At 36.7% G+C, this 14,031-nt stretch overlaps 1 protein-coding gene across 1 annotated transcript in view; it reads left to right on the top strand.

Annotated features, from left to right (window-relative positions):
• The first annotated feature begins 2,543 nt into the window (after positions 1-2,543).
• KMO (kynurenine 3-monooxygenase) overlaps positions 2,544-14,031 on the top strand; it is a 48,411-nt gene continuing 36,923 nt past the window's right edge. Inside the window, 1 exon segment of the mRNA XM_066383423.1 lies at positions 2,544-2,768. Within this exon segment, the coding sequence (XP_066239520.1) occupies positions 2,574-2,768 (195 nt within the window). The 5' untranslated portion in view covers positions 2,544-2,573.

The raw sequence follows: 14,031 nt of genomic DNA, 5'->3' as shown, positions 1-14,031 counted from the left end.
CTGTTAGTGATTAGCAGACTCATGCTGGAGCATCAAATGAGACTGTCCTCAACAAGTACACAAACGCAAGGGCTACAAACGCAAATGTTTGCCTAAATAGAATTTAAATAAGTTTTGCACAAATTTTATGATTAAAGTAAGTGTTTTAATATGTTCTATTTTAAAATTGTAGACAAATTCTGATGCAATCATATCTTTTAGTGTATTAGTGTACTTACTGCATTATGTAAATTATTATATTTTCACAAAGATGATGCCCAAGAAGACATTCTTCTTCATTATGTTAAACTAAATGTTGAAAATTTTACAATAAGATGAAAACCCAAAATCATGAATTGCAAAAAAATGTAGCTTACAGAGGAAAGCTAATGTCAGATTTGAGATCAGCACACTCAAATTAGGTAAGAACAAGTGTTTTTGTGGATGCAACAAAATTTTGTTCCCCAATGTAATTAGAATCAGTAAGAGAGTTCTGTGATGTTGTTAGACCTAAACTCAACAACATAAAATAAATTGTATTCCTTCATATCATCAACAGCAGAAAGTGAAATTAACGATATCATTTACAATAAAATAATAAGATTAATAACCTGAAAATAAACCTATAAAGGGGGAGACATACAACATTTGAGAAACCTTGGAGAAGATCCAAACAAATGGAGAGATAAACCATTTTTATGAACTACAAGCCTTAATATTCTAAATATCTTATTCTTTCCAGAAATAGTCATAACTTCAAAGCAATACCAGTAAAAATAAAATCCCAACAGGGCTTTTCTGTTGTGTTTTTTTCTCCCTTGATGGAATTAACAAAGTGATTCTAAAACTTAGATGGGAATGCAAAGCACTAAAAGCATGAATTCATTTAGAATAAAGCTTTAAAAGAGGCAAAACTAAACTGTCTTACAGGTGCATGCATGGCAATAAAATTATAGATAAAAACAAAGACATGTAAAGTCAGGATGACGGTTACCTCCACAAAAGGGAGATTCTAAGCAAGGAGTCCATGCAGATGTCTGGGGTTCCGGAAACGTCCTGAGTGGTGGTTATATGGCTGCTTGCTTTACAATAAGTCATTGTGCTGTTCACTTCTGTTTTGTGTATTTCACTTCTTTGTGTGTGTTATAAACCATAATTTTCAAAAAAGAACGAAACTATTTTCTATATATTAATCCTGAAGAATTCTTGAGCTATGCCTTATAGAAAAAAGTTGTAGGAAATGTATCAAATCTGCAACTATATATGGAACAAAAAGGAAGAGAGATAGGAAATGGGGAGAGAGAAAGGAAAAACAGAAATAGAGTGGTTGTCTTTGGGCAGGAAAAGCAGGTGACCAAAGAAAAGGGTTATAAGAATGACTATTCACTGTACACTCTTTTTTGTCTTTTGAGTTTTATACCAGTGATCCCCAACCTTTTTTGGGCCACAGACCGGTTTAATGTCGGAAAATATTTTCACGAACCGGCCTTTAGGGTGGGACGGATAAATGTATCACGTGACCAAGACAAGCGTCAAGAGTGAGTCTTAGACGGATGTAATAGAGGGAATCTGGTCATTTTAAAAAAATAAAACATTGTTCAGACTTAAATATAAATAAAACAGAAATAATATAAGTTATTTATTCTTTCTCTGCAGACCGGTACCAAATGGCCACAGACCGGTACCGGTCCATGGCCCGGGGGTTGGGGACCACTGTTTTATACCACGCAATATCTGACAAAAATTTTTCTAGCAACTCTATACTTATCCACAAGGGGTCACTATTGAATGATGTTCCATTAGCTCTTAACCAGAGAAAAACAGTTCAGAATTTTCCCTGCTCTCTCTGGGAAGTGAAGAAGCATTGTCTTTTATATTCTTACTTTATTAAACATTACATCGTGTGTTATCATATACAAATATATATATTGATATGTTATCATATACAAATATATAAAAAGAAAAAACAGAAGATAATATCATATATATATATATATATATATATGATTAAAAAAAAGACAAAGGAGTAGAGGGATGATATGAAGCCAGAAATGAGTTTACAAGAAGCAAATTGTTAATCATCTCCCCTGGTGAGATAATGCACAAATTAGATTTTATCATTTCTAGAGTGCAATGCAGGGGGGAAAAAGAAAGTATAATCAGTTACACAATTCAAAATCTTGCTGAGAGAATATTAAGAGTAGGCAAAACATTTTTCCTGGTAGAATCTGTACAAGACAATCTGTGAGGCCCCTTTAAGTGAAATTCTTCAAGGGTCTTAGTGACAAAAATAACTCAGGATTCTATTAGGCAATCATGCTATCTCACTCTAAGAGAAGTTTAAGATGCTTTGAGGCTTTAGACAAGGGAATTTTCATTCATGGTTAATTGTGAATGAAACTGAAAGTCAGAGAGTAAGAAAATACCTGCGGTAGAAAAAGAAGAACAAAAGACCTAAAACTGTGCGACTAAAGTTCCTGTGTCTCCACATAAGACAGAGAGTGTCTCCACTTGGCAGGCTTTTTCAAAGTTTGGTTAGTGTAATGAATTTTCTTTTTTTCTTGAAGCAAAGCTGTGGGCTATTAAGGAGTTAAATGTCTTCTGTAATTTCAAAGAGAACAAACACTGGCTGGTCTGTCTGCCAAAGTATAAAGACTGGGGGAAATCTGTGTGTAGGAGACACAGTTTGCTTTGTGATAGAAGCTACAATGATTATGGAGCACACTTCAACAGTCATGGATTCATCTGACACTCAAAGGAAAAAAATAGCTGTCATTGGTGGTGGATTGGTAAGCATCTATTTGGATATTATTTTTGTTAATGGTATTGTATTAACTATCATTGCTCTTACTGATTATTACTAATCACTTGTACAAATTGTTTATTTTCTTCTGAAAACTTTTTGATGTTTACATACATGTATTTTAACTATAGTATTAGTTTTAATTTGCTCTATTCTAGGGAAGCTATTTTATTGCCATTAAATACAAAGGTATCCATTTTCCCTTGACATTTCAATTTAGCATTTAAAAAGAAAAAACAGAAGATAAAGAAAATTAAATATATCTCTAACTTGACTGCTTATTTTTTAATAAATATATTCCCCCAAATGGTCATTTTATTAAAATCATTTGCCTCATTTGGGTTAATAAGGCAGTTTATACTGTCTAATGAAAATTAAGTGTCATGAAATATAAAGCTAGTGCACAGTTATCATGTTGGGCACTCACTCGTTATTTGAGTAATTGAGAATGATACCTATTTGATATCTGACTTATCTGGCTGGTCTAAGGGAGTACCCCAGGCACCGAAGTGCAGTGCCCCATCACTGAGCAGATGAGATGACCTTGAGGGGACATGCTTTCCATGCAGCAAAATATAATACATGAGAGGGTCTCTCTGCTTCCCTTGTCATCATGCCAAAGCTAGCTCTGTTTGGCATGGGTCTGCCCCTCTCAACAGAATGTCTCCATTAGTTTCAGTTAATCATTTTCTTTTCACCTTTGGGCTAACCATTTGTAAGCTCATAGATATTTATTCATTCATTCAATAAAAATTTGTTGAGAACCTAGTATGTGCCAGACACTGTTCTAGGCAGTATACAGACTAGAATATTTAATACCACACATATGTGTATATAGTATATGTTAATTTTGGCTTTGGTTCTTCCGCCTTCCTTATTGTCTTTCTCCCAAAATATTATGACACTTCCGCTAACATTTCTCGTTCAAAATTTCAAACTGCTAAGGAATGCTATTACACGCTATATTGGCATACGTTGTCAATTCTCTATACTGGGTTTCAGTCCATTTTTTTCTTATCAAAATTTGGCATAAAATGAGAATTCATGTGTTCAACAAAACTTATTAAGTTCTTGCTATGTGCCAACATTTTTTTAGATACTGGGGATTTGGTGGTAAAAATAAATAATTTCAGTGAGAGCAGTAGGAAAGAAATGCAAACAGGATGCAGCTGTGGAGTATCTTAGAGAGGTAGGGAAGAACTGGGGAAATTTTATATATATTTCTGAGAGAGAAAGAGAGAGAGAGAGAGGGACAGACAGGGACAGACAGACAGGAAGGGAAAGAGATGAGAAGCATCAATTCTTCATTGCAACACCTTAGTTGTTCATTGATTGCTTTCTCATATGTGCCATGACTCAGGGGGCTACAGCAGAGTGAGTGACCCTTTGCTTAAGCCAGCAACCTTGGGCTTCAAGCCAGTGATCTCTGGGCTCAAGCCAGTGACAATGTTTTTCATCAGAATGATGTCATAGGGAATATAAGTCCTTTGAAGGACTAACTTGAAAAAGGATTTGAAAAACCGTGTCTACTTCTCAGGCTAGAAGGAGTTAGTGGAGCTTTCCAATTCTAACAAGTCAATTGAGCATTAAAAGACTGATATACAAGCTGCCTTATACTGTGTTCAAGTCATGTTTCTTTTCTTACAACATGACAAGCCAGAGAGGTCAAAGCAAGGCTATCTCATCTGTACCTGCATTCTTAAGCTATGTCTATACTCATGACCTTTGTATTCAGAAATACTGCTTGCGATGACTACATATTTTCAGCATTTACAGGTAGGACAGAAATTACCAGAGCCAACAAGCACTCTTTTAGTGACAGCTACTCAAGCCCTCATTTTTTGGATGAAGTCTAGAACTTTAACTAAAAGGTCTATCGAGCATTCCAGACTCCACTGTCACCTGCTGTTGGAGGGTGTGCCCACCCTTACGGCATATACTCTGAAGATGTATTTTACAGTATTGTTAAAACATTTCTTCTGTCTCTCCTGCTGACAAGCAACCTCACTACAGTGCTTTGTGATTTATTCTTTCTACATTTGGCCCATCATAAAAGGTTAAAGGGTAAAGTCATTCAAAACATCAGGGTAAGACAACTCATGATTCTGTGACTTACTGATAATCATACCCTACCTCTGAAATTCAGGTCAAGTGAGTGGCCATTGCTGATGAAAATGCCTTCAAAGCAGCTTGACCTTGATGCTGAGTTTGTGTCTCATAGCTATAGCTATTATATTCTGTCATGGACCTAGACTCTAGAAATTGTCTTGATGCCAAATCAGCCCTACACAGTGTTTCTGCCTCATCTTCTTAGGAACTTTCTACTTCACCACTTGCTCTTCACTCAGCTTCATGGGATAGAAACATGAGTCATAAAAACAGGCTTGGAGTGGTATAAAAGTGTCTTTGATTTAGATTGCCAGCAATCTGAGAAGACAGGGACTCATGTCCGAAGGAACTGCCTTAACAGTTTCAGCTGACTGGCCAGTTTACATTTCTTAGGGACATTAGTAGTTCATTATAGGGCATGCAGTTAGTCACGCAGCAGTGTGCAGGAGGTGGGGGACAGATCTGCTGGAGTGCTCCCTGGAATATCCTTGGAATGCTGCCACAGGTCTATGGGGTGTCCTTGATGTTGCTCTGGAACGGCCCAAGGTTGTGATGTCTCTGGGAACTTTCTGCAAGAGAACTCCTTGTATTTCTTAGCCAACAAAATGAAAATTAAGGTTTATGAACTTAGCTCCTAGTTATCTACAGTGCCTTAACTCCTTACAGGAAATTCTGGGACTCAGCCACTTAAAGTAATTATTGTAAGTTAACCCCTTACAACACTAGTTAACATAATTATGCAGGTTTCAGGTGCCCAGTTCTACAATACATCTCTGTACACTGTATTGTGTGTTTGCCCTCCCAAGTCAAGTCTTCATCCATCACTGTTTATGCCTCCATACCCTCCTCCAGCTCCCCTTTTCTTGGCAGTTACCACACTATTGTCTCTGTCCATGACTTGTTGTTGTTGGGTTTTGGGTTTTGTTTTTTTTTTTGTCCTTTTTGCTCTATCCTCCACCTCCCTTGCTCAGCCTCCCAATCCCGACAGCTGTTAGGGGGATTGTCAGGTCTGATGCTATTTTTCTAGTTAGTTCATTAGATTCCATACATGAGTGAAATAATATGATGTCTGTCTTTCCCTGACTGGCTTATTTAACATAGCATAAAGTTCTCCAGGTCCATCCATGCCATCCCAAAAGGATGTTCTTAGTTGGTAACTTAGTCATCAAAATCATGGGTAGGGTGGGGCCAAAGCACATGACTTGCAAAGAAGGAAGAGAAGACAGAAAAAGAAAGAACAGAAAATTGGGTAAATCCGTAATTTGGTAACCAAGGAATCTCCGCAGAGCCCTGCTTACACAGCAATAGGCTAGACCAATTATTAATAAAGCATTGATTTTACAGATTATTTTAGGATCACAAGAGTTTATTCTGGACTCTGGTGCTTCAAAATGAATGGAGAGACTTTTCATAATTGCCCATGCCCTTAAGAGAACTGTCTTATCTCCATCAAGCCTTAACTCCCAGACCTGGCATCATTAATGCTTTTCTGGCTCCCTGGAGTATAGCCCCTCCCAATGTCTTCACTTTTCTCAACACCCTCTTCCCTATTCATTCAAGGAACAGCTGTGCTCTCAAATAGAATTTTTGGTGGGTTTAGAGTGGTGTGCACATATTTTCCTTTTCATTTATATCTTCATATCTTAGTAGTTTGGGTAGTTTTTTTTTTGGGGGGGGCAGTGTAACAGCTAAAGAAGGCACCGACAGTTATTCCCGATCAAACACATTTTACAGAAAGTGAGAAGAGAAAATAAATGTACTTTATTAGCTACATTACTAGCCCTTCTAGCTAAACTTCAGTGACATCCACCATTTTTTTAAAAGTTTTATTTGAATCTCAGTTATACAGAACTGGAATTATCATAATCTTTATTTCAGGACACATTATTATGACTGGTATTGGGGAACACATTTTTATTTACTTTTTAAAATATCTATATGTATATATTTGTTGTTGTTCTTTAAATATTTTTTTTATTAATTTTAATGTGGTGACATTGATAAATCAGGGTACATATGTCCAGAGAAAACATTTCCAAATTATTTTGACATTAATTATGTTGTATACCCCTCACCCAAAGTCAAATTGTCTTCTGTCACCTTCTATCTGGTTTTCTTTGTGCCCCTCCCCTCCCCCACCTCCTCTCTCTCTTTCCTCGCCACCTCCCTACCCCCTCATTACCATCACATTCTTGTCCATGTCTCTGAGTCTCATTTTTATGTCCCATCTATTTATGGATTCATGTAGTTCGTAGTTTTTTTGGATTTACTTATTTCACTCCGTATAATGTTATCAAGGTCCATCCATGTTGTTGCAAATGATCCAATGTCATCATTTCTTATGGCTGAGTAGTATACCATAGTATATATGTACCAAAGCTTTTTAATTCACTTGTCCTCTGACGGACACTTGGGCTATTTCCAGATCTTTGCTATTGTGAACAATGCTGCCACAAACATGGGGGTGCATTTCTCCTTTTGGAACAGTTCTATGGTGTTCTTAGGGTATATTCCTAAAAGTGGAATAGCTGGGTCAAAAGGCAGTTTGATTTTTAATTTTTTGAGGAATCTCCATACTGTTTTCCATAGTGGCTGCAGCAGTCTGCATTCCCACCAGCAGTGCAGGAGGGTTCCCTTTTCTCCACATCCTCGCCAGTACTTATTCTGTGTTGTTTTGTTGATGAGCGCCATTATGACTGGTGTGAGGTGATATCTCACTGTGGTTTTAATTTGCATTTCTCTAATGATTAGTGATGTTGAGCATTTTTCATATGCCTATTGGCCATCTGTATGTCCTCTTTGAAGAAGTATTTATTTATTTCTTTTGCCCATTTTTGATTGGATTGTTTGTCGTCCTAGTGTTGAGATTTACAAGTTCTTTATAAATTTTGGTTATTAATCCCTTATCAGACGTACTGTCAAATATGTTCTCCTATTGTGTAGTTTGTCTTTTTATTCTGTTCTTATTGTCTTTGGCTGTGCAAAAGCTTTTTAGTTTGATATAGTCCCATTTGTTTATCCTGTCTTTTATTTCACTTGCCCGTGGACGTAAATCAGCAAATATATTGCTGCAACAGATGTCAGAAAGCTTACTGCCTTTGTTTTCTTCTAAGATGCTTATGGTTTCATGCCTTACATTTACGTCTTTTATCCATTTTGAGTTTATTTTTGTGAATGGTGTAAGTTGGTGGTCTAGTTTCATTTTTTTGCAGGTAGCTGTCCAATTTTCCCAACACCATTTATTAAAGAGGCTGTCTTTACTCCATTGTATGTCCTTTCCTCCTTTGTCAAATACCAGTTGTCCATAGAGCTGTGGGTTTATTTCTGGGTTCTCTGTTCTGTTCCATTGATCAATATGCCTGTTCTTATGCCAGTACCAGGCTGTTTTGAGTATAATGGCCTTGTAGTATAACTTGATATCAGGATGTATGATATCTCCCACTTTATTCTTCTTTTTTAAGATTGCTGAGGCTATTCGTGTTCTTTTTTGGTTCCATATAAATTTTTGGAATATGTGTTCCATATTTTTGAAGTATGTCATTGGTATTTTAATTGGTATTGCATTGAATTTATAAATTGCTTTGGGTAATCTAGACATTTTAATGATGTTTATTCTTCCTAACCATGAACATGGTATATGCTTCCACTTGTTTGTATCTTCCTTGATTTCTTTTATCAGTGTTTTATAATTTTCCGAGTACAAGTCTTTAGTTTTCTTGGTTAAATTTACTCCTAGGTACTTTATTTTTTTGGTTGTAAGAGTGAAGGGGATAGATTCCTTAATTTCTCTTTCTGACTGTTCATTGTTGGTGTATAAAAATGCCTCTGATTTCTGAGTATTGATTTTATATCCTGCCACTTTGCTGAATTCATTTATCAGGTCCAGTAGTTTTTTGACTGAGACTTTAGGGTTTTCTATATACAATATCATATCATCTGCAAATAATGATAGTTTTACTTCCTCTTTTCCAACTTGAATGCCTTTTATTTATTTTTTGTCTGATTGCTGTGGCTAGGACTTTCAGGACTATGTTGAGTAAGAGTGGTGCAAGGGGGCACCCCTGCCTTGTTCCTGATCTTAAGGGGATTGCTTTTAATTTTTGCCCATTGAGTATGATGTTGGCTGTAGGTTTGTCATAGATAGCTTTTATCATGTTGAGGTATGTTCCCTGTATTCCCACTTTGCTGAGAGTTTTGATCATCAATGGGTGCTGGATTTTATTAAATGCTTTTTCTGCATCTATTGAAATTATTATGTGTTTTTCTTCTTTCTTTTGTTTATGTGATGAATCACATTGATTGGTTTGAAAATATTGTACCAGCCTTGCCTCCCAAGAATAAATCCCACTTGATCATGGTGTATGATTTTTTCCATATATTGTTGGATCCGGTTTGCTAATATTTTGTTGAGGATTTTAGCATCTATATTCATCAGGGATATTGGCCTATAATTTTCTTTCTTTGGTTGTCTTTGCCTGGTTTTAATATATATATTAAATTATTCATTTAATATATATATATTATTTAGTCATTTAGAGAGGAGAGAGAGAGGGTAAGAGAGAGATAAGGGGGGAGGAGTAGGAAGCATCAACTACCACATGTGTCTTGACAAGGCAAGCCCAAGGTTTTGAACCGGCATCCTCAGCATTTCCATTTCGATGCTTTATCCAATGCGCCACCACAGATCAGGCTTTATTTACTTTTATGTTTGTTTGCATGTTAATGATAAAAAGCAGGAGCAGTACCTTAGGCTTCACCACTCAACACAAGAATTAAAATATTGCCAGATTTATATGAACCTCTGGACTTCTCCTCACCCATTATAAGCATTGCCTCATTCTTGTTTCTCATTCTTGAATATGTATATATGTGCATATGTAGCATATATATACACATTAATATTAAAAACACATATATACTTCTAAAATTATGTATACAATTTTATATCATGGTTTAGTTTTAGTTATGTTTGTTTTATAAGAGAATCTTACAATATGAAATAATTTGGTACTTATTCTTTCACTTATAGCATTAGTAATTTACTCATATTATTGCATTATATTGTATGAATATACCATAATTTATTTGTCCGTTCCTCTGTGATGGCTATTTGGGGTGTTTGCAGTCTTTTTGTTTTTCTGTTTTAGTTATGAAAAGTGCCACTCTGAGTGTTCTGGCACATGTTTCCTGGGTTATCTCTTGGATGTATTCCTTAAAGAGGTTTATCAGATGCGTGAGTGAATATTCAACTTGAAAAGATAATTGTAAGCAATGCATACAAGATCTTACCAGCCCTTATTCTTTCTAGTACTGGTACTTTCATGAGCCAAGGTTATATTTAAAACCTTATGTGTCATACACGTTTGATTGACAACCACATACAGGTTGAAGAGGTAAGGATTAACACTTGCCACACTTGGAAAGGATTTAATCAAAATCTCCACCCAATTCAGCCTCTCTCTGCTCAGATCCTGGTATCAATTTTGAAAAAAAACACTCCACAAAAACAAACCATTTGTTCACCATTGGCTTGGAACTGAGCCTATTTACTAAGACTCTTGTTTGTGTATTGTTAGCTCTGTTAATCCACTATAGCCTCAAAACCAGGAAATAGATAAACAGACTTCTTGCTTCTGGATCTCAGTCTCAACTCTCAGGTCATTTCCCTATATGAGGTTCTCACTGATGATGTATTTAGATTGTGACTATATGTCTTACTCATATTCCTACTTGGGCTACTTTCTCAATAGGAAAGACCCACTTCTAAATTACTTCCTCCAGCCACATTCCAACTTTCCCCACCTTACTGGCCTCCTGATTGGTAGATATCCTTTCCCCTTCCCATTTTCCACTCCCATAAGAGACTGTTATAATTTTAACACTGTGAAAGGAAGAGGAATTTCACAAAACCTTTCTCTTTCTCTCAAGGCTCAGTGAGACTTATTTCTTTAGCCTTTAATTCCTTTTATAATTTTTTCTTCTAAATGCTGTCAAGCAATTTAGCCTTCAGAAAAGAATGTATTGTATGAATTTTACTATAAGCTTACAGTTCATTTTTTTTTGAGAGACAGTGAGACAGAGGCAGAGACAGACAGGAAGGGAGAGAGATGAGAAGCATCAACAAGTAGTTGCGGCACTTTACTTGTTCATTGATTGCTTCTCATAGGTGCTTGATTGGGGGCCTCAAACTGAGCCAGTGACCCCTTGCTCAAGCCAGCGACCATGGGGTTGTGTCTAGAAGCTCACACTCAAGCTGGTGACCTCGGGGTTTCGAACCTGGGTCATCAGTGTCACAGGTTGACATTTTATCCATTGTGCCACCACCTGGTCAGGCTAGATATTCTCTACCATGCAAGTGGAAGGGACATAGGCAACTTTTCATAATCTAGAAGAAAGCAAGGAAGTCAGAAATACAATCAAGACAATGTTTGTAATTAACGAAAGGCAATCACCCAAAATGAAATCAAAAGAGCCATAACTAGCGAGACAGAAAGGAACCCATAGCCCCACTGGAAAGGAGCAGAGAAAGTGATGAAAAAGAGGTCAAGACACACAGTTTTCTATGCTGGGCACCAGGTCACACTGGAAGTTGAGGCAGCTTGATTGGTGTTGGAAAATGATGACAGCAATAAAAGGCAAAGTCACTTCGGATTGAGGGATTGAAAGGGAAATGATTCGTAAAGGTCTGTGCAGATGCAGCAAATGTTTAAAAAAAATGTGTTCCTAGTATCAGTAGTGGCTACATATGGGATAAATGATCAATTGGTTTGTTTTTTACAACTTTCTTTTTTAGAGCAGTTTAAGGTTCACAGCAAGATTAAGGGAAAGGTACAGAGATTTCCTATATATCCCCTGCCCTATTATTAATCTCCCCACTAGAATGGTACATTTCTTACAGTTGATGAACATTGATTTTACCCCTGGGCCCAGAATTACTTTTCAAGGAAAGGACTCCATATATATGCACCCAAAACTTTGGGTAAATGAAATAAAATTATATGGCTCAAACATATAATTAGTTTTAAAGTATATGTAGATGTTCTGTGATTAAACTTATTCCTTCTTCTCTTTAACCAACCTATAGTAGAAATTCAAATAATATGGGGAATCTGCAAAATTTTTATGTAAAAAGTGGGCTTTCCTAAGTGATTTGTTAAGTGTTGACTGGTTTATGTGTTTGTTTCTTCTTAACTAAATTGGATATTACAGAGCACAAGGATTTATTTTGGTACTTTTCAATTCCTAAAGTTTAGCAGATTAAGTTATACAAAATAGGTGCTCAATAAATTTTAGCTTGGCTTGGCTACAAATTTTAGTTAAAAATATAATCTATACTCTCTATTTATATACAACAAATATTTATGAGGCACTTTGTTGCAAACACAATGGACTCTAGGGATTAAATGGTGAGCAAAACTGGTTTGCAGCATAGTGGGCTAGACAGACATTGATTACTAAACCACTCTGTGGTTGTAAACTTTGTATTATATAAGCTCTTTGTAGTACGTACTTTCCTAGGGTTGCCTTACCATAGTGCCACAAGTCAAGTGGATTAAAGAACAAACATTTATTGTCTCACAGTTCTGGAGGCTGAAAGGTGGAAATCAAGGTGTCATGTAGGCAGAGTTGGTTCCTTCTGAGGTCTATGAAGGAAGGAAGTGTTCCAGGTTTCTCTCCTTGGTTTGTAGATGGTCATTTTCTCCTGGTGTCATTGTCTTCCCTCTATGCAAATCTCTGTGTTAAAATTCCTCTTTTTATGGATATAAGGACACCAGTCAAATCGGCTTGGACTCCACCCTAATGACCTCATTTTATCTTAAATACCTCTGTAATCATTCTATCTCCTAGTAAGATCAAACTCAGAGGTAGTGAGGTTAGGACTTCAGCATATGATTTTTTGGGGGGGGGGGTCACAATTCAACTCTTAAGGCTTCTTAAAGGGAAAGTCCATAGTGCTATGAGAACTCATAAGAGGGGGGTTGTGGTAGTTAGACTGGTCAACGTAAGGAATTCTTGAGGAAGTGTAGCTGAGTGGAGACTTGCTGTGAGTGGGTGTTCAATAGGTAAAGAGGAAAGGGAAAATGATTCATGGTCACAGAAGTAACTCATGCTACATCCTCTGTAGGGTGGAGAAGAATGGTAAGGATGAAAGATGCCTAAAAAGGGGCTATGGTAGAAGAGTAACATGATCAGGTTTATGTATTTAAAAAATTACTAAGAATATATTTTAAATATACATTTAGAATGTATACATAATTAAGAAGAGTATTAAGAAACTGTGAGGCTTATGGTGATGTCATTCTTTCTGTAGAGAAGATTATGTTTGCTTCTATCAGGTGGCTATGGTTACTGGCAATCCCAGATGAATGTAATCCAGTCAGAATTAGAGATGATTGCTAGGCAAAATTTAGTCCTTTTGACCATTGGTTTATTTCCAGTTTACCCTTCTCCTAGGATGTACCTGTTTAGAGTCCTGGCCCAAAGCCTGTGGGTTTATTAAATATTCCTGAGCAGAAAGTTGGGTGGGTGTCCTCAATTTCAGATTTTTGTCCTTGTCATTCCATGAGTCTATCAAAATTCTGCTGAAATTTTCTGGTATCTGCCCTGCAAAATAGCCCTAGGCATGGCTCCCAATGCCAGGTTCATCTCTCTGTGTTTCCTTTTCTTTTTGGCAGAAGATTTCATTCAAATCATCTATTTCAACATATTCCAAATGGCTGCTTATGGAGAACAAATGGTAAAAGACCAAGTGAATGCTGGTAGAAGAGACAGAAAACCGGGCATTAGTCAAGCATAATGATTATAATAATTAGAAGGAGACTGGTGACTATGGAAAGAGATGAGTAGATGGAGAAACATTATAGGGTAGAATTGGCAGAACTTGGAATGAATTACACATGGAGGATGAGGGGAAGAGAGGTGCCAAGGGTGACTCTTAGGTTTCTAGTTTCAGCGACTGGATGGATGGAATACTACTCATGATGTAAGAAAAATTGCAGAGAATTGACAAGATGAGGGGCAAGGGTCACACATTTTGGTCTGAATCTGTTGATTCCAAGGTGCTTTGAGACATTTAAGAAGCTACATCAATTCAACACGCATATGCATGAGCTCAAAGAAGAGATCTGCATAGGAGATGT

Source organism: Saccopteryx leptura, chromosome 1, assembly GCF_036850995.1.
Source record: "Saccopteryx leptura isolate mSacLep1 chromosome 1, mSacLep1_pri_phased_curated, whole genome shotgun sequence".
NCBI classification, from domain to species: Eukaryota; Metazoa; Chordata; class Mammalia; order Chiroptera; family Emballonuridae; genus Saccopteryx; species Saccopteryx leptura.
The sequence above is the reverse complement of the archived record's forward strand: the minus strand, read 5'-3'. Positions and strand labels throughout refer to the sequence as shown.